Here is a 21406-nt window from a genome sequence, read left to right as displayed (position 1 = left end):
AAGTGGCGCAGGTAGTGCAGCTCATCGAGGATGGCACATCAATGCGAGCTGTGGCAAGAAGCTTTGTTGTGTCTGTCAGCGTAGTGTCCAGAGCATAGAGGCGCTACCAGGAGACAGGCCAGTACATCAGGAGATGTGGAGGAGGCCGTAGGAGGGCAACAACCCAGCAGCAGGACCGCTACCTCCGCCTTTGTGCAAGGAGGAGCAGCAGGAGGAGCACTGCCAGAGCCCTGCAAAATGACCTCTAGCAGGCCACAAATGTGTATGCTCAAACGGTCAGAAACAGACTCCATGAGGGTGGTATGAGGGCCCGACGTCCACAGGTGGGGGTTGTGCTTACAGCCCAACACCGTGCAGGACGTTTGGCATTTGCCAGAGAACACCAAGATTGGCAAATTCGCCACTGGCGCCCTGTGCTCTTCACAGATGAAAGCAGGTTCACACTGAGCACATGTGACAGACGTGACAGAGTCTGGAGACGCCGTGGTGAACGTTCTGCTGCCTGCAACATCCTCCTGCATGACCGGTTTGGCGGTGGGTCAGTCATGGTGTGGGGTGGCATTTCTTTGGGGGGCCGCACAGCCCTCCATGTGCTCGCCAGAGGTAGCCTGACTGCCATTAGGTACCGAGATGAGATCCTCAGACTCCTTGTGAGACCATATGCTGGTGCGGTTGGCCCTGGGTTCCTCCTAATGCAAGACAATGCTAGACCTCATGTGGCTGGAGTGTGTCAGCAGTTCCTGCAAGAGGAAGGCATTGATGCTATGGACTGGCCCGCCCGTTCCCCAGACCTGAATCCAATTGAACACATCTGGGACATCATGTCTCGCTCCATCCACCAACGCCACGTTGCACCACAGACTGTCCAGGAGTTGGCAGATGCTTTAGTCCAGGTCTGGGAGGAGATCCCTCAGGAGACCATCCGCCACATTTACGTCATTTAGCAGACGCTCTTATCCAGAGCGACTTACAGTAGTGAATGCATACATTTCATACATTGTAGGGAGGTCATACAGGCACGTGGAGGCCACACACACTACTGAGCCTCATTTTGACTTGTTTTAAGGACATTACATCAAAGTTGGATCAGCCTGTAGTGTGGTTTTCCACTTTCATTTTGAGTGTGACTCCAAATCCCGACCTCCATGGGTTGATAAATTGGATTTCCATTGATTATTTTTGTGTGATTTTGTTGTCAGCACATTCAACTATGTAAAGAAAAAAGTATTTAATAAGATGATTTCATTCAGATCTAGGATGTGTTATTTTAGTGTTCCCTTTATTTTTTTGAGCAGTGTATATTCAAACGGTACAGAGCATGGATAATACCAAAAGCAACAACAACTGAACACCATACTATAACTAAATATATATTCAATCTATAGCTAGCACATTTCATATTTAATTTCTTGGCAAGAGCTGAGATATTTCTGATGTGCTAGATAAACCTTGGAGGTAAATTAGGAGAGTTGGCCAGTCTGTGCCAACCCTGCACGTCCCCTTCATACATCCTGCAACTCAGCTTTGTTCTCTTGTGCTATCGAAGTGACAAGTTGACTTGTGATTTTCTTAGGTTTGTCTTGATAAGACGATTAAAAAAGTGTACACTATCTAGCAGAGCTTGTAAATGTGTTATAGTTATAAAGGCTAACAATCTCATGAACATGGCATACGGTTATTCTCTGAACCTAATCCAACACAAGTCCCTTTCCTGAACAGTGTTCCACGTTCCCTCTTTGTTCCCACAGGGTGCCAAACTCTTCTACCTGTCCGGTATGGTGTACGGAGAGTACCAGACCCAGGAGGTCAAGAACCTGGGTCGCTTCATCTCCGTCATGAAGTTCCGCCCGCTGGTGTGGCAGCAATCTCATCCCTACGTCGTGGCCGACCGGTGAGTGTCCAGACCTTTTTAGAGCAATGTGTTTGCAATGGAACGTAGCCAGAACTGATTCAGAGTAGGGAAAGTGACATGGATCAAATCAATTAACTACCAGGGAGAAGCAGTACCTGGACTTTGGGCAAATGGTGTGTACTGTATGTTGCTATTATTGTTTTGTAAATGCTATGCTGCTGTTGAATGGTGCCATGTATGGTTATTGTGTGTAACAGAGCTGTTTTCTTATAGAAAGAATGTTTATGGTTTGTGCGGGCGCGTGTGTGTTGTGCACACTTGCGTGCCTGTGAACGATGGATCTTAGCACCCTGCTTCCGTTTTCAAATGTTCTTGTTTCACTGTTCCTCGATCGCACTCGCCATCTACACAGCATGGAGGATTTGACGGACCCCGAGATGGTGAGGGTGGACCCCAAGTGTGATCGTACTGTATCTCTCTATGGCTACCTGAGGGGGACATACTTGAAGAATAAAGGCCAGGTCCATATCCCTGGTAAGTATGCTCATTGGGTTAAGAGCAAATAAGAATCTGAGCCCTTTTGAGGAACATTAACTTGTAGAGAAGAGAATAATTTAATACTGCATCAATACTCTCAAACCTAGTACATATTGACATGCACTATTCACCAATGTATTTTGCAAATAAACATAGCATGTGGTTACTGCGGTGGTGTGTTTGGGAAATGTTTCACTCCTACACAGTTGTACAAAAGTGGGGTTTTGAAAACATTGATTCTGAAAGCTATATTGTCTTAACATTGGTCAATTTGGTTTGAAACCTAACACATGATGGCACCCTCTGCAGGTGTGGGGGACTTTGCGGTGGCAGACATCAGCTTCTTGCCAGACCCGTGCGCTCTGCCTGAAGCGCAGAAGAAGAGGGCGCTGAACGAGAAGGAGCGGCTGCTCTACGCTCCCATGGCGGGGGTCGGGGGGGTCGTGTACGATAAGGACGCAGTGTACATCGACCTGCCCGGCGGCCACGTCAATCAAGAACAGGTCAGTTCCAACCCCTGGGCCATGTTCAGTAAGACACAAAAAAGGAAAATGCTTTGAAACATTTAACAAAAAAACTGTCTTTTTATTGGTCAAAGTCAGATAGTTGATGGATGTGATATGGAAGTCCTCCTGAATATAATTGACTCCTGTTATATACAATGGCTTGAGACTGTTGTAATGAGTGTACTAAACCAAAAGTGTCATGGGCCATTGAAAATTCCCTCTCCCCTGAACCTAGATAATGTCCAGAGGATTTTGGTCATGTGTGCACACGCTCCTATAATCAGTTATTTCTGTCCCGTGTCCACTAGGAGGAGGTCCGTCCCACCACAGAGTTGGTCCAATCCCTCATCGGTACACACACCACCCTGGATGCCAAGATGGCCGCCAGCAAAGTGTCACTATTCACAGGGGCGGCTGCCCTGACCCCCGGGGAAGTGGAGGAGGAGGAGAACGGGTGAGTGACGCTCACGCAACAACGTCTTGGAAATCTCAAATGATACCCTATTCCATATATTGTGCGCTACTTTTGAAAGCCACTATGGAATCATTTGAGACAGAGCCTCATTGTTAAAATTGGTTAAAGACTAATTGTCAAGAGTCGCAGCCCTAAAATCTGTCAGTCCTTGCAATTTGAGAGTTGCTACATTTCTCTAGTCCTAATCCTCAGCTTTATAGCAAACCAAGTGGCTGCCGTTTTGTTCTTTTTATGAAATAAAAAGTCGACCCTTAAATAAAGGAATAAAGAAAATGATATACATTTTTGCCTCTGACTTGTGTTGGTCTCCATCTTGTCTTACAGGCTGACGTCAGGACCCCAGGAGAGCCGAGTCTGGGACCCTGAGACACAGAGAGAGAGGAGGAAGGCTATCTTCACTGAAGAGGAAGATGATGACGATGATGACAGCGAGGGTAGCAGTGACGAAGAGGGGGATGAGGAAGGAGAGTCTGAAGAAGAGGATGAGGGGGGAAACAAAGGGGAAGAAGAAGAAACTGTTTTGAAGAAAGAGGCAAAGGACAAAACGGAACCAAAAGAGAAGCAAGGAATAAAGACCGTCCCTCCGGTGAAGAGACAGAAGATGGAGGAAAGGAAAGAGGAGAAAGAGCCAGTGGTGGAGGTACCTGCCTTTGCAGACAGTGAGGATGAGCTGGAAATGAGTGGGGAGGAGGAAGGAGAAGGGGGGAAGGGAGAGTGTGAGAGTGAAGGAGAGGAAAGTGATTCGGAGGGGGAAGAAGATGAAGAAGACGGTGCAGTGGAAAAGGGTGATCTCAAACCAATAGACTCGGGTCATTGCTCGGAGGAGGAGGATGCGAGTGATTCAATAGAAGACGACTGTGAAATCAATATCTCGGGCAAAGAAAGCGAGAAATCAAATGCCACCTCCAAAATGGAAGAGGAAGATGAGGAGATGGAGGGAGGAGAGCTGTGCTATGAAAGTGCAGGTAATATTCTGTCTATTCAGCGCAGTTCCATTGTGGCCCCTCCCCCTTGTCTATAATACCTCTTCAGGGTCCACAGATTTTTGTTCAATAATGCTGCTCTGAATTGAATACCAAGTTGAGTACTTGAATCAGGTGTGTTAGTGGCAGGCTGGAACAAAAACCTGCACACACTGGTGTAAGCAATATTGTGATGGATGCACCTTACCCCAACTGTTGTCTGTTGAATTCAAAACCAACCTAGCCCTTACTCTCTAGGCACTCCTGTAGATCTGACAGGACTGGGTAGGTTTCTTGCCTTGTGATAGGATCATCTAATGACCTATCCAATCGTATTAAATTTACAGGAGTGCCTAGGAGCTAAGGGTCGATTTAGCATTCAGAATGCGTGCTTCTGTCTGCCATATTGCTTTCACCTTGTGAATACTGATGGGGAGGGGAAGTGGTCAAATGGAACAAGAACTTAAGTTGGAATCAATAATTAATATGACCTTTGACCCTAACCCACCTCATGTTTCTCAGGGGCACTGCGGTGGAAGGAGGGTCTGCAACAGAAAGCGTCAGAGGCATTTCTACGGCAACAGCGCGCCGCCCCCAACCTGCGTAAACTGGTGTACGGCACAGGTAATGTCTCCTCCTGGGTTTCAGTAACAAGATTATACTTTTTTGTTCTAAAGGAATATTTTTGCTATTAATTTTACTGACATTTTCCCTTTCATCTTAATGTCATGGCGGTCTTGTTTGTTGAGCACTAGTGTATTCATTAATGCACACTATAGCAAAACGTTTGGCAATGAAAATGATAATTTGTTATTGGACTATTTTGCCCCATTTGCTTCTGTTTGTGCCTAGCCTTGATTTCTGACTGACTACGCTTGTCTCCTTCAGTGGCAGAGGATGATGGTGATGGGGAGGAGGATGAGGAGGAGCTGGGAGGTCTGTTTCGAGTCAGCCGCCCTGAGAAGGGCAAGAAGCATCGTGCGGACGGTGTGGACTGCTCCCGTTTTGACCCCGATGCCTCTCGCAATTGGGACCTGGAAGAGGTAAAATAAATCTACAAAACCATATTGTAGCTCCCCTTTCCTTTGTCCCATCTCTTTTACTACAGGGTTTATCTTCCTCTGGGACCCCAAGGGTTACACATTTTTGTTTTAACCCAGCACTAGCACACCTTATTTGGTACTGGACATTTTAAAGTGTGGAAAGACCAACAGTTGGAAGAAAGGCATTAAGTAAGACGTTAGAAGGAGCTATAGATGGAGGCATCCTTACATTTCATATTCTTACCTGGGTTGGGGTCAATACAATTTCGTTTCCATCAATTCAAGAGATGAATTAAACTTATTGAGAATATTCTTTACTAATTGACATATATTGTTTCCTCAGATGCTGGACTCGATACGGGACTGTTTTGTGACGGGGAAATGGGAAGACGATCAAGATGCTGCTACATTGCTGAAAGAGGATGGTAAGGAGTTGCTGCTCGTTGCTCAATAATGTTGGGATTGTTTTCATGACTTTCTTGGTCTTATCCTTAAGTGCTTTATAACTGCAATCTGTCCTATTTTAAATGCAATCTGTAAAGGTCGACTCCTGTGTTCACATCGAATATGGTAAACAGAGAGCAATTGAAATTCATCTTCCCCAATTCTAATTATTTTCATGTTCATATGTTCATATGGGCTCATATTCCCAACAGAGTAGTCCCAATCCATCAGGGCTATGTACTGTATATCACAAGTCCACTGTTCATTATCACCCCCTTGCTAGCTCGCTCTTCTTTTCTCTTTTAGAGGAGCTGTATGGCGACTTTGAGGACTTGGAGACGGGGGCAGTGCACAAGGGGAAAGCTGGCAAGCAAAAGGACCAAGCCAAGGAAGAAAGTGATGATGATGAAGATGAGGGGGAGGAGGAGGAGAAGCTGATGAAGGTGGACGACGAAACCCAGAAGAACAAGCGTTTGGAGAAGAAACGGCGGCTGAAGGAGCGTTTCGACACGGAGTACGACGACGGAGACGCCACCTACTTTGACGACCTCAAGGAGGAGATGCAAAAACAGGCAGAGGTGAGGGGTTATGGGGTCATAGGCCCTGTTCGAGTACTTCAGAAATGCCTCCTTTGTCCTTTCTTGACGTAATTACAGATTTTAAAAAATCTGTTTTGTGGTTATTTTGACAGTTATGAAATGAGTGGGGGTTACAGTCAGGTGGGAGAAACAGTGTGAAGGGTGGATGCAGGCAGTGTTCCCTAACAAATGTAGTCACTGAGCGCAAACTTGAACTTTGAACTTCCGGTACACGTTTACTGTGCACACTGAAGCTGTACCCGCTTTAAGTTTGTTTTAACAGTGGCCAAGTAGCCTACTGTGGCTATTTGATCATAATGTAGGCCATATAAAAATAATGGAGAAAACGCATCCCAGAACATTTTAACATGGAAATAGCTGTTCTATCATTCAGCCTATAGTAGCAGCCAATATGTGGTGTTCCATGCCTACATTCCATTACTTTATAAAAAAAATACTTTTGAAGTCGGAAGTTTACATACACTTTAACCAAATACATTTAAACTCAGTTTTTCACAATTCCTGACATTTAATCCTAGTAAAAATTCACTGTCTTAGGTCAGTTAGGATCACCACTTTATTTTAAGAATGTGAAATGTCAGAATAATAGTAGAGATAATGATTTCTCAGTTTGTACTTCTTTCATCACATTCCCAGTGGGTCAGAAGTTTACATACATTCAATTAGTATTTGGTAGCATTGCCTTTAAATTGTTTATCTTGGGTCAAATGTTTCAGGTAGCCTTCCACAAGCTTCCCACAATAAGTTGTGTGAGTTTTGGCCCATTCCTCCTGACAGAGCTGGTGTAACTGAGTCAGGTTTGTAGGCCTCCTGGATCGCACACGTTTTTTCAGTTCTGCCCACACATTTTCTATAGTTTTGAGGTCAGGGCTTTGTGATGGCCACTCCAATACCTTGACTTTGTTGTCCTTAAGCCATTTTGCCACAACTTTGGAAGTATGCTTGGGGTCATTGTCCATTTGGAAGACCCATTTGCGACCAAGCTTTAACTTCCTGACTGATGTCTTGAGATGTTGCTTCAATATATCCACAGAATTTTCCTCTCTCATGATGCCATCTATTTTGTGAAGTGCACCAGTCCCTCCTGCAGCAAAGCACCCCCACAACATGATGCTGCCACCCCTGTGCTTCACAGTTGGGATGGTGTTCTTCGGCTTGCAAGCCTCCCCCTTTTTCCTCCAAACATAACGATAGTCATTATAGCCAAACAGTTCCATTTTTGTTTCATCAGACCAGAGGACATTTCTCCAAAAAGTACGATCTTTGTCCCCATGTGCGTTGCAAGCTGTAGTCTGGCTTTTTTATGGCGGTTTTGGAGCAGTGGCTTCTTCCTTGCTATTTAAAGGTACAATCAACTTAGTATATGTAAACTTCTGACCCACTGGAATTGTGATACAGTGAATTATAAGTGAAATAATCTATCTATAAACAATTGTTGGAAAAATTACTTGTGTCATGCACAAAGTAGATGTCATAACCAACTTGCCAAAACTATAGTTTGTTAACAAGACATTTGTGGAGTGGTTGAAAAACGAGTTTTAATGACTCCAACCTAAGTGTATGTAAACTTCCGACTTCAACTCTATATATATATATTTTTTTTTTACATGCAGGCTTGAAATGAACCTGTTTATCCAAGGAGGTGACTGAAAAATGTTGTTTGATGCAAGAAACCAAAATTAATTATTATTCCCATACCATTATTACAGAGAATCAGACAAATTATGCTACACTCTGCTTATTGGCTACTTATTCAAGACCGTCTCAAAATACACTTCCTCCTAAGGAGATTAAAAAGCTCAGTACCTGACTTGCTTTTCAAAGATGGCTAGAAATGTACACATTGTGCTCTTGTTGGAAGCAACCCCTCCCCCATTGTTGACTAGAAATGAGCTATAACTGGGCTAATATCTCACTAAGTAGCCAAGAATATGAACAACTGTGAACACGTGGCAACATGCAGCTCTCACTTTGATCTCAAAACAAGCTCATCTACTCAAGACCGCTCATACTGTAGCCTAAACACTGTCCAGTTCAAAGTGAATGGCACAGATCCATATGGCTATTTGCATATAGGCCTACTGCAGCTCTGATTGGTTATGGCGCACCGGTCCGTGTTGAATACTGCGGAGTCATGCCTGTCAATGCAATAGAATCCTACTCCAAGAAAATCTCTTGCACGTTTAGTTTTGCATACAAAATCTTGCATAGTTAGTTTTGTTTCGGTACATTACATTGAAAGTGGCTAGTATTGCGTTAATGCGTTCATGATTGCCACAGTAGAGCGAAACGTTGATAGTGTTAACTAAAGGTGACAACTGTAGAAAGTTGAGTGACGTTCAATCTCAAGCTTCTGGAAGCGCGCTCATATTTCTTCTGCGCGGCTGGGCACACACACAGCTTAGAGGGAACATTGGATGCCAGGTATTGTTTCCAGTGGGGAGCTTCGCATGTGTGACATGGCGGGAGGGAGTGTTACCACTCAACCACTGCGTGTAATCACAGATCTGAATTGACTGGATTGGGGCGTGAACAGGGTGGTAAACTTGCTTGCACCTACCCAACCACCAGATCTGTGCTTACGTCTTAAGAAACAAGGAAGGATGTATTTGGAAATTATTCAAACAGGGTCAAGGTAACATCTTATTATACCCAAAAGGAAACCAAAGTTGTCAGTGGCATTCCGATCAGACATTGGGTCATGTTCATCAGGCACAATGAGGGAAAATCAGTCTTAAAATGCAAAACAAAATTGTGCATGCTCTTTTTTTTTTTTATCCACTTACAGGACTGTCAACCTTGGCACTGACAAAGTATATTCAGTATGTGGCCCGTGTGGGATTCAAACCAACAACCCTGATGTTGACAGCACCATGTTCTAACCCACTGAGCCTTTCATTACACCACAATCTCTAAACCTTTCTCCTCTTCCTAGCTGAACCGGGCTGAGTTTGAGGACGTGGATGACGAGACACGGGTCCAGTACGAGGGCTTCCGGCCTGGCATGTATGTCCGTCTGGAGATCCCCTTCCTGCCCTGCGAGTTTGTCACCAACTTTGACCCCCACTATCCCATCATCCTCGGGGCTCTAGGTGCCAGTGAGGGGAATGTAGGCTACCTGCAGGTAAGTGAAGGGTTAACGAGTCAGACTCCGTTTCATTTAAATTGAAATAGTGAATTGGACTTTCAGTTCAAGAACAAACTCCTTGGCTGGGTCTGAAATATCACCCTATTAAATACAGGGACGTCTCATTGAGACCAATGTCTCTTTTGCAAGGGAGCCCTGAGTCACAAAAATGCCTGATACAATTATAACAATCCAAGACGGGAGCATGAAACACACAAAAATACTATTTTGAAAAACACATGCATTCCTCTGTAAAAAGGTAATTTACCAATACCCTGAAATGTCTGAAAGGCAATGGTGCGTCCAATTGTAGGGTATTCTGAAATGTGTTCCATGTATGTGGCATGTAAAAACTAAAGGCTGTTTTACCTAAATCAGTAATGAGAACAGGAATTTCACGAATTACTGTGAGCGAGGAAGGTATTTGTACGTCTGTAGGCCAGGAGCGATGTAGTATGGTAGTTTCTGCACGAGCGCTTTATAAATTAACAGAAGGCAATGTTCTCTGCGTTGCCAATGATGGCCAGCCTACTTCCTGATACAGATCACAGTGACGGAAAGTCAACTGAACTATTTATTCTATCAAGCGAAAGGCACAATCTGTTTCTGTAGAAGAAGCCCATCTTAATTCTGTTTCTTCGTTAGCTCATCTACATGTTTTAAATGACTACTTGTCATCGATCCAAATGCCAAGGTATTTATGAGTGGACTTGCTCCATTCAGCGTGCAGATATGTCTGAGCTCTGGAGAACAGAATATACTTTGTTTTATCTGCATTCAGTACCAGTTCGTGGTCAACAAGTGCTTTTTGTATGACATTTTAAAGCAGTCTGCAGATCAGCTATAGCCTGGTTTGAAGAGGAGGCAGAGAACAGCACAATGTCATCAGCATAAGTGTAGCTTACAGGTTTTCACTAAGGAACCAATATCGTTTATGTACAGGGGGAATAGTATTGGCTGTAAATCAGTGATATAGTGGTGCCTGGAGAAGTGAGTACATAGGCCTAAACTTGCCCTCACACTTTCTTTTAAACAGAATGTTTTAAGTCCACAACAATGCTTAAACCATATCAGGAGACCACTTTTGAGGTCTGGGGAAAAATCTAAGAAATGTTACATTTTGAGTGTAGTTACCATTTAATTCAACTGCAGGCATCTAGCACTGTTTGGTTAGCGGTGTTTCTGTATTGCACATGAGATGGAGTTTGCAAAACAAATGGCCACTGGATTGATATCATGATATTATTCTGCCGGGTAGGCATAGGCTACTTTGTAGCTAGTTAACATTTAATTGAATGTTTTTGGGAAAACCTTTCCATCTAGCAGAAGATGGTTAGGCCCATCATTAGGGTCGCAAACTTTTTCCTGTTCCTTAATTGTTTGAAACCTTTAAGTTTTATTAAGTACTTTGCTTCAAAGTCGCGTATAGCCAAAACATTGAAAAAATATTTTTTGCCTTTATTTAACTAGGCAAGTCAGTTAAGAACAAATTCTTATTTACAATGATGGCCTACAACGGCCAAACCTGGACGAGTTGGGCCAATTGTGCGCCGCCCTATGGGACTACCAATCACGGCCGGTTGTGATACAGCCTGGATTCGAACCAGGGTGTCTGTAGTAATGCCTCTAGCACTAAGATGCAGTGCCTTACACTGCTGTGTCACTCGGGAGCCCCAAACCCACTATAGAAACGTGGAGGCAATTATTTTAAAGACTTCGCTCTCCTGTGGTATTGGTTTTAAAATCAACTTTCTTTCATTGTTTTGCAGCCAAAAGCATTATCTTAGTCATATTAGCAACCCCTGTTAGTTGTTGCATCTTTAGATCTCCCCTCCTTCTAAATTTCTCATCCCTTCTGATAGTGCCTCTACTGCATCACATCGATGTAAAGAAGCTAACTAGCTAAATGGAAGTAAGAGGGAGAATCAACATCATTGTTTCTAGTTGAGGTTAGTGACAAATGAAGTGTCCTGGCTTCGCATCAGTTCAAAAGATTGACGAGTGACTGAAGAGACCACCTAAGAGCTGTGTGGGAGAGCCGCACAGATCAGCTCAGTCAGATTGCGCAACTGAAAGATGTAAATTCTGCTAATGAGAAGATGGCATAAAATATTCTGCAAGCATCCTTCTGTTTGGACAAAAAACATGAAAAGGAGCTTCACGTCAAATTAAAATGTCCTTTAGTCTCACATGGAATTCTCGTCTCGTCACATTTTTGTCGACTAAAATGAAAAATAACTTGTAATAATTATAGTTTTATATTAGGGTCTTGGTCACCACTCTGACAAAGGTCTTTCTTGTCTGGTTGCTCAGTTTGGTTGAACGTTCAGCTCTAAGCAGAGTATTTCCATATTTTTTTCAATTTCCCAATGATGGAGGCCGCTGTGCTCCTGGAAACATTAAACACATTTAACAGTTTTATACCTTTCTCCAGATATAGTGCCTTCGGAAAGTATTCAGACCCCTTTACTTTTTCCACATGTTACGTAAAAGAGGTATTTTACTCCCTCTTCCAAATGGTAGCTATAAATGCAGAGGATGCGCACAGTGCAACAATATGATGAAGTGTGAATATTTCTGCCACCCACACACAGGAAAACGGTTCCAAATAAATGACATTATTACGTGTTCCATCACCCATGTTATTTACATTATTAAATTGTCCATGTGGGCTCTGCTATGTCGGTAAAACCTCTCGTTCTCTCAGAGAATTAGTGAACATAAAAGTTCAATCAGGAGAAACGACAGGGATTATCCAGTCACAGTACATTTTAATGACCTAAAACATGACATTTCTACCTTTTTTAGATTTTGTGGCATAGAGAAAGTTAAGATATCAGACAGGGGAGGCGATATTAATAATACTCTGAGTAAAAGATAATGTTTTTGGATTTTCACCCTCCAGACATTATTTCCTAAAGGACTTAATGATGACATGCCTATGTATGTTGTGAATTTGAACATGAATTATGTCCCTATTTAAGATTTTTCGTACGATGTACCCAATGATTAATGAAAACTTGCTATGTCCTAATTGTGGTTCTACAGACGTGTTTTATACGTCTTTATTACACACTTTATTCGAATATTTATGAAATGCATATTATTATATTTGGTAGCACTTATTTGTTTTTTCTTCGCCTCCAACCCCTTTCGATGCGTGGAATGGATGTGGCTAGGTCTACATAAGGGTGCTAATTTTAAGAAATTCACAAAAGCTCTGATGAAGGCCGATACGTAAGCTTATTAAAGATCAGTGATACTATCAAGAGCAGTGTGCGGTTTCCTTTTTCAACTGTTGCCATGCACCTGCAAAAATGATTGCTCAGATGTGCGACTGCCTTTTGAATTTAGAATAAGGCTGTAACGTAACATTTGAAAAAAGGGTCTGAATACTTTCCGTAGGCACTGTATATGCCTCATCACACTTCTAAACACAGCAAAAAAAGAAACATCCCATTTTCAGGACCCTGTCTTTCAAAGATAATTTGTAAAAATCCAAATAACTTTACAGGTCTTTATTGTAAAGGGTTTAAACACTGTTTCCCATGCTTGTTCAATGAACCATAAACAATTAATAAACATGCACCTGTGGAACAGTCGTTAAGACACTAACAGCTTACAGACGGTAGGCAATTAAGGCCACTAAAGAGGCCTTTCTACTGACTCTGAAAAACACCACAAGAAAGATGCACAGGGTCCCTGCTCATCTGCGTGAATGTGCCTTAGGCATGCTGCAAGGAGGCATGAGAACTGCAGATGTGGCCAGGGCAATAAATTGCAATGTCCGTACAGTGAGACGCCTAAGACAGCGCTACAGGAAGGACAGCTGATCGTCCTCGCAGTGTCAGCCCACGTGTAATAACACCTGCACAGGATCGGTACATCTGAACATCACACCTGCGGGACAGGTACAGGATGGCAACAACAACTGCCCGAGTTACACCAGGAACGCACAATCCCTCCAGTGCTCAGACTGTCCGCAATAGGCTGAGAGAGGCTGGACTGAGGGCTTGTAGGCCTGTTGTAAGGCAGGTCCTCACCAGACATCACCGGCAACAACGTCGCCTATGGGCACAAACCCATCGTTGCTGGACCAGAAAGGACTGGCAAAAAGTGCTCTTCACTGACGAGTCGTGGTTTTGTCTCACCAGGGGTGATGATCGGATTTGCATTTATTGTCGAAGGAATGAGCATTACACCGAGGCCTGTACTCTGGAGCAGGATCGATTTGGAGGTGGAGGGTCTGTCTTGGTCTGGGGCGGTGTGTCACAGCATCATCGGACTGAGCTTGTTGTCATTGCAGGCAATCTCAACGCTGTGCGTTACAGGGAAGACATCCTCCTCCCTCATGCCATCCTGACATGACCCTCCAGCATGACAATGCCACCAGCCATACTGCTCGTTCTGTGCGTGATTTCCTGCAAGACAGGAATGTCAGTGTTCTGCCATGGCCAGTGAAGAGCCCAGATCTCAATCCTATTAAGCACGTCTGGGACCTGTTGGATCAGAGGGTGAGGGCTAGGGCCATTCCTCACAGAAATGTCCGGGAACTTGCAGGTGCCTTGGTGGAAGAGTAGGGTAACATCTCACAGCAAGGACTGGCAAATATGGTGCAGTCCATGAGGAGGAGATGCACTGCTGTACTTAATGCAGCTGGTGGCTACACCAGATACTGAGTGTTAATTGTGATTTTTGACCCCCTCCTTTGTTCAGGGACACATTATTCCATTTGTTAGTCACATGTCTGTGGAACTTGTTCAGTTTATGAATCTTGTTATGTTCATACAAATATTTACACGTTAAGTTTGCTGAAAATAAACGCAGTTGACAGTGAGAGGACATTTCTTTTTTTGCTGAGTTTATCACGGAGCTCTACGGAGAGTTCCTTGGACTTCATGGTATAGTTTCTGCTCTGACATGCACTGTCAACTGTAGGAACTTATATAGACAGCTGTGATTCTAAATCATGTCCAAACAATTCAATTGGCCACAGGTGGACTCCAAGTTGTAGTGATATCTCAAGTATGATCAAAGGAATTTGGATGCACCTGGGCTACATTCAGGCAGAATTGTTTGGGGGGATATGTCAAGGGGTATGAATATTTTCTGAAACCACGGTGACCATCTCAGCTAGCTTCTTTACATCGATTTGATGCAGTCAAGACAGGCACTACCAGATGGGATGATAGATGACCTATGGAATCTACAAGTTTATCTAACTAGCACCAGTCTGTATAGCCACTCTCTCCCTCCCATGTAAAACTCAGACTCCTGCCCATCATACTGCTGCAATCAAGCGGCACCTAAGTCGTGCAGCAAGCTAGTTCCCAAGTTGAAACAATTATAAAAAATAAAAAAAAAGTGTACATGTATTTTGTCTTCGGATATTTGAAGAAATGTCATGATATTTGAATCGAGAAATTATTTAAAATTCCCATCCCTAGAATAAGGTGCATTTCGGACACATCCCTTGTTTCCAACTCTTTTGACTTAAGTAATTGTCTTCTGAATTTGAATGGACTTGACCCCAACACTTTAAATGGTGATTCAGTCCTTTTGAGAGCACTAAATGTAATGGAAGGTCTTGTTTGTTGAATAGTAGATGTAAATCCCCTCAGATTTTTTTGGGGGTCAGCTAAGCTGCTTAACAGACTGGGCCTAAGTAATGGGCCAAGAACCACGCTTCGTCATGCATACTGAACTTTCCTATGTTCAGAATTTGTCAGAAAGCAATATGGTGCAACACATCCCATTGTTGATTTATTTGATTGATATTTTTTATTTATTTGCATCTGTCCCATATAAATGAAGATCGAAACAAATGACAAACTATTGCTCAAAACCCTGAAAGTGTCATTGAGACTAATTGATAATGAGTATAGAACTTTTCCAAGTGCCTCAAGGTGATCTTTCTCTTGTCCCAGATGCGGTTAAAGAAACATCGGTGGCACAACCGTATCCTAAAAACGCGCGACCCTCTCATCCTGTCCCTGGGCTGGCGTCGCTTCCAGACCATCCCCCTGTACCACATCGAGGACCACAACGGGCGCCACCGCCTGCTCAAGTACACACCGCAGCACATGCACTGTGGTGCCACCATCTGGGGTGAGAGCAGTAATGCGGCTGTAGTTTTAGTATCTGTTAGTTATTTGATTCAGGTGGCACCTTTTTCCTCCATTGCAACTATTCATCAGAGGGCTGTATCACATAGCAGGATCGCTATGTTAACCAGCTAAATTTGATGCACATTCAGATATAGCTCTTAATTACCTGGTTCCTTAAAGAAGACAAGTTGTAAAATGTTGACAGCGTTGATCCGGTTATACCATGCCTATAGAACTACATCTCTATGAAGTCAGAAATATTAAGTTATTTCAGTTAACTTACTAAATGACATGTCCCCCTGGTCAGAATTACATGGATCCTAAATCAACTTACCTGTTAGAATATTGTCAAATAATGAATAAAATGTGAACCCGGTCCTTCTCTGCTGTGTTCCCAGGTCCCATCACACCTCAGGGCACTGGCTTCCTGGCTGTGCAGTCAGTCGCAGGAACTAAGGTAAGAATCACAGAGGCAGGCCACAAAGGAAATAATTACATGTAATCCTTTTACATTTGTGGGAATTGGGCTATATGTATAGGGCTAAATTGAAATGTTTCTTATAGAAGAAATATAAGATGCATAACCATGGTAGAAATTGAAAGGGAACAGGTTGGAGATTGTGGAATTTATTAGACCAAAAGGTGAGAACAACAGTTACCTGACACAAGACTGAATCCAAACATTACTTTGTTGATACTGTTAGGTTCTAAATAAACAGAGTAAAGAAATTCACGGACACTTAGTAAAGCTCAAACCAAGTTTATTCACCCACTGGGTCATACAGCTGCATAAGACAAATAACATTCACACCGCACTGGTATATAACTTTTTCTCCTATGCTGAGCCCCTCCTTACACATATGAACAGCCAATACACCTCTGTTGCTATCCAGAAGATTCTTCCTCACTTCATCTAACCTGACCTCTGCCCAAATTCCTCACTCCTCCCCAACTCACGGCTGACATGTTGACTTGTACCAGACCGTGGCTCTTCTCCCATAGGATCCCTGATGGCTAACAATAACATATCCTGACAGAATGTAAACGCTCTACATTCCCCTCTCTCCTTGTGATACGGTTAAGGATATTTCATATTTTCAAGTTTAGAAGTCAGAACCCATCAATACTATGTTCATTTTACATGTACTGTACTTTTTACAGCATTTGTTGATAATGAAATCTGAAAATACTCGGCATGCATTCAGTAACATAATAACCCAAATTGACCATGAATACTCTTATCAGCCACATACAGTGCATTCGGAAAGTATTCAGGCCCTTTGACTTTTTCCACATATTATTATGTAAAATGCCCATCAGTCTACACACAATACCCCATAATGACAAAAAAAAACGTTATTTTAGACATTTAAAAAAATAAATGAAATGACACAATTACATAAGTATTCAGACTCTTTACTCAGTACTTTGTTAAAGCACCTTTAGCAGCGATTACAGCCTCAAGTCTTCTTGGAAATGACGCTACAAGCTTGGAACACCTGTATTTGGGGAGTTTCTCCCATTCTTCTCTGCAGATCCTCTCAAGCTCTGTCAGGTTGGATGTGGAGCGTTGCTGCACAGCTATTTTCAGGTTTCTCCAGAGATGTTCGATCGGGTTCAAGTCTAGGCTCTGGCTGGGCCACTCAAGGATATTCAGAGACTTGTCCCGAAACCACTCCTGCATTGTCTTGGCTGTGTGCTTAGGGTCGTTGTCCTGTTGGAAGGTGAACCTTCACCCCAGTCTGACATCCTGAGCAGGTTTTCATCAAGGATCAATCTGTACTTTGCTCTGTTAATCTTTTCCTCAATCCTGACTAGTCTTCCAGTCCCTGCCACTGAAAAACATCCCCACAGCATGATGCTGCCACCACCATGCTTCACCTTAGGGATGGTGCCAGGTTTCCTCCAGACGTGACTCTTGGCATTCAGGCCAAAGTGTTGCTTTCATCAGACCAGAGAATCTTGTTTCTCATGGTCAGAGTCCAAGCGGCTGTCATGTGCCTTTTACTAAGTAGAGGCCTGATTGGTGGAGTGCTGCAGAGATGGTTGTCCTTCTGGAAGGTTCTCCCATCACCACAGAGGAACTCTGGAGCTCTGTCAGAGTAACCATCAGGTTCACCGGTACCATCACCTCCCTGACCAAAGCCCTTCTCCCCGATTGATCAGTTTGGCCAGGTGGCCAGCTCTAGGAAGAGTCTTGGTGGTTCCAAACTTCTTCCATTTAAGAATGATGGAGGCCACTGTTTTTTGGTACTCTTCTCCAGATCTGTGCCTCGACACAATCCTGTCTTTGGGCTCTATGGACCATTCCGTCAACCTCATGGCTTGGTTTTTGCTCTGACATGCACTGTCAACTGTGGGACCTTATATAGACAGGTGTGTGCCTTTCCAAATCATGTCCAATCAATTGAATTTACCACAGGTAGACTCTTATCAAGTTGGAGAAACATCTCAAGGATGATCAATGGAAACAGGATGCACCTGAACTCAATTTCGAGTCTCATAGCAAACGGTCTGAATACTTGTGTAAATAAGGTATTGATGTTTTTTTTTTATACATTTGCAAACATTTCCGATAACCTGTTCACTTTGTCATTATGGGTTATTGTATGTAGATTGAGTAATGTTTTGTTTAATCCATTTTAGAATGAGGCTGTAATGTAACAAAATTTGGAAAAAGTCAATGGGTCTGAATACTTTCTGAATGCACTGTTAGTCAAAACAATGACGAGGGTTTGAGTGAGAGGTGTAACTGGTGTCTCCAAGTGTCTACACACCTCTCCAAAGTGTGCACAGTTCCTAAGTAATTTCAATGCACTTTCATTACTCAAGGAAATAGCCTTAGCGGAACGCCTCGCCAATATTCAATGGTAGCGCCTGGCGCGAAATACGAAAAACCTTAATGCTATAATTTCAATTTCTCAAACATATGACTATTTTACACCATTTGAAAGATAACTCTCCTTTATCTAACCACATTGTCCGATTTCAAAAAGGCTTTACAGCGAAAGCAAAACATTAGATTATGTCAGGAGAGGACCCAGCCAGAAATAATCACACACCCATTTTTCAAGCTAGCATATATGTCACAAAAACCAAAACCACAGCTAAATGCAGCACTAACCTTTGATGATCTTCATCAGATGACACTCCTAGGACATTATGTTATACAATACATGCCTGTTTTGTTCAATCAAGTTCATATTTATATCAAAAACCAGCTTTTTACATTAGCATGTTTTGTTCAGAACTAGCATACCCACCGAAAACCTCCGGTGAATTTACTAAATTACTCACGATAATCGCTGACAAAAAACAATTATTTTAAGAATTATAGATACAGAACTCCTTTATGCAATCGCGGTGTCCGATTTTAAAATAGCTTTTCGGTGAAAGCACATTTTGCAATATTCTGAGTAGATATCACGGCTAGCTATTTTGACACCCACCAAGTTTGGCCCTCACCAAACTCAGATTTACTATAAGAAAAATTGGATTACCTTTGTTCTTCGTCAGAATGCACTCAAGACTTCTACTTCAACAACAAATATTGTTTTGGTTCGAAATAATCCATAGTTATATCCAAATAGCTCCGTTTTGTTCGTGCGTTCAGGTAACTATCCGAAGGGTGACGCGCCGGCGCGTTTCGTGACAAAAAAATGTCAATATTCCATTACCGTACTTCGAAGCATGTCAAACGCTGTTTAAAATCAATTTTTATGCTATTTTTCTCGTAAAATAGCGATAATATTCCAACCGGGCGATGACGTATTCGTTCAAAGAGAGAAAGAAAAACATGGAGTCGTCACATGCATGCACGCGCCAGTGTCATTGTCCTCAGAAGGACCACTCTCCAAAACCCCTGCTGTTTTTCACCCAGAGACTGCAGAGCTATCATTCCACGTTCTGACGCCTTCCTAGAGCCAATGAAAGCCTTAGAAAATGTCACGTTACAGCACAGAGGCTGTGTTTTCGATAAAGAGGCTAAAGAAGGACAAGAAATGGTCAGACAGGGCACTTCCCGTATAGAATCTTCTCAGGTTTTGGCCTGCCATATGAGTTCTGTTATACTCAGACACCATTCAAACAGTTTTAGAAACTTTAGAATGTTTTCTATCCAAATCTACTAATTATATGCATATTCTAGTTACTGGGCAGGAGTAGTAACCAGATTAAATCGGGTACGTTTTTTATCCGGCCGTGAAAATACTGCCCCCTATCCCAAACAGGTTAAACTATTAGGTGCTTTTTTGAGCTCTCCTAGCTGTGCTGTTGAGGAAGTGAAGTAAGCACACTTGTAGTTTTTTGTTTGGAACACAGCCTTGGATCCTAACCATCACACAATTACTGTTTACGCAGTCCAAAAATGGTCCATTTTATAAATCCCAATCTGAGTCTGCTGGGCATCATTTGAAAGCTTCTTCTCTTGCCAACATGACTGGCTAAGATACGATCTCAGTTTTAGGCTTTCACAAGGCACTTCAGAGAAGCAGTCATTTTGGTGAGTATAATGGAGTTGGGTGCGTGTTCCGCGACAAATTTTCTTCACAATATGACAAACAGGCTCATTCTGTTCCAAACAACTCATGGTATTGATGCCTTGTCATTCTTGTAACTGTACATCAAAGATGGCGATCATTGACGTTTGTAATGTAAATTATATGAGTTTTATAATATGGGAATGTGAAGTGCACATTTGGACTCACGGGAGTGTGATTGGCTTGTATGACATCAGTGTGGTATTTATTATAACCCTCAATGTCTTTTAGAACAGATAGAGTCCCCTTCATTTACAGTATCCTCACTCAGACAATTATTTTGTGTGCAAAAGTAGCCCAGTTAGCTGCAGGGATAGGGGCATCTTGTTTCAGGTGGTGCTCAAGTTTTGAACATCTGTCAGGTGAATCCCCTAAAGCGGAGACCCTGAACTCTGACGTCATGTATAGCATATTACTGTACAGCCACTGTGTTACAATTAAGTCTTATCGGTGTCCAAATCTAACATTTTATGACCCATATACGGGTAGAGGGTTAACATCCCTGACTTGGATGCACAACAGCAGTCAACCCCGAAGCTACAGCTGAGGACACAAACGCGTACAAGTAGTCCTGCTACGACCTCCGCAGAGCCATCAACTTGGCAAAAGGACAATATCGGGAACAGGGTGGAATCCATTATACCAGCTCCAATACATGTGACAGGGGCTACAGTACATTACAGACTACAAAGGAAGCCCTAGCCGTGATCTATCCAACGATGTCTTTCTACAAGACAAACTCAATGCATTTTATACAGGCTTCAACAAAAACAACACAGAGCCCACACTAATCCAGAGGACTGGGTGATCTCTCTCTCGGGCTGACGTAAGGTTTTTAAACGGGTCAACACTCTTAAGGCCCTGGGCCAGACAGTATTCCGGGGCATGTCCTCAGGGCATGCGCAGACCAGCTAGCAGGCGTCTTCACTAACATTTTCATTCTCTCTTTGTCCCAGTCAGTAATCCCCACATGTTTCAAACCAACTGCCATCATTCCTGTTCCCAAAAACTCTAAGGCATCCTACCACAATGACTACCGCCCTGTAGCACTCACATCTGTAGTAATGAAGTACTTTGAAAGGCTGGTCATTGCACACATTAACTCAATCATCCCAGACACCCTGGACGCATTACAATTTGCATAGTGCCACAACAGATCAACTTACAACGCAATGTCAATTGCACTCCATTTTGCCCTCTCCCACCTAGAAAAAAG

General features: G+C 43.0%; 1 protein-coding gene across 3 annotated transcripts in view; it reads left to right on the top strand.

The window, feature by feature from the left end:
- Positions 1–21406, top strand: part of LOC115179378 (ribosome biogenesis protein BMS1 homolog) — a 40457-nt gene that overhangs the window by 8915 nt on the left and 10136 nt on the right. For all 3 annotated transcript variants that reach the window (XM_029740846.1, XM_029740854.1, XM_029740862.1), the window contains 12 exons: positions 1749–1891; positions 2265–2386; positions 2699–2892; positions 3204–3349; positions 3695–4335; positions 4855–4956; positions 5221–5375; positions 5719–5800; positions 6126–6397; positions 9354–9542; positions 15473–15653; positions 16051–16109. In XM_029740846.1, the coding sequence (XP_029596706.1) occupies positions 1749–1891; positions 2265–2386; positions 2699–2892; positions 3204–3349; positions 3695–4335; positions 4855–4956; positions 5221–5375; positions 5719–5800; positions 6126–6397; positions 9354–9542; positions 15473–15653; positions 16051–16109 (2286 nt within the window). The remainder of the gene's footprint in view (positions 1–1748; positions 1892–2264; positions 2387–2698; positions 2893–3203; positions 3350–3694; positions 4336–4854; positions 4957–5220; positions 5376–5718; positions 5801–6125; positions 6398–9353; positions 9543–15472; positions 15654–16050; positions 16110–21406) is intronic.

The sequence above is a fragment of the Salmo trutta genome, chromosome 3, assembly GCF_901001165.1.
Source record: "Salmo trutta chromosome 3, fSalTru1.1, whole genome shotgun sequence".
NCBI lineage: Eukaryota > Metazoa > Chordata > Actinopteri > Salmoniformes > Salmonidae > Salmo > Salmo trutta.
The sequence above is the reverse complement of the archived record's forward strand: the minus strand, read 5'-3'. Positions and strand labels throughout refer to the sequence as shown.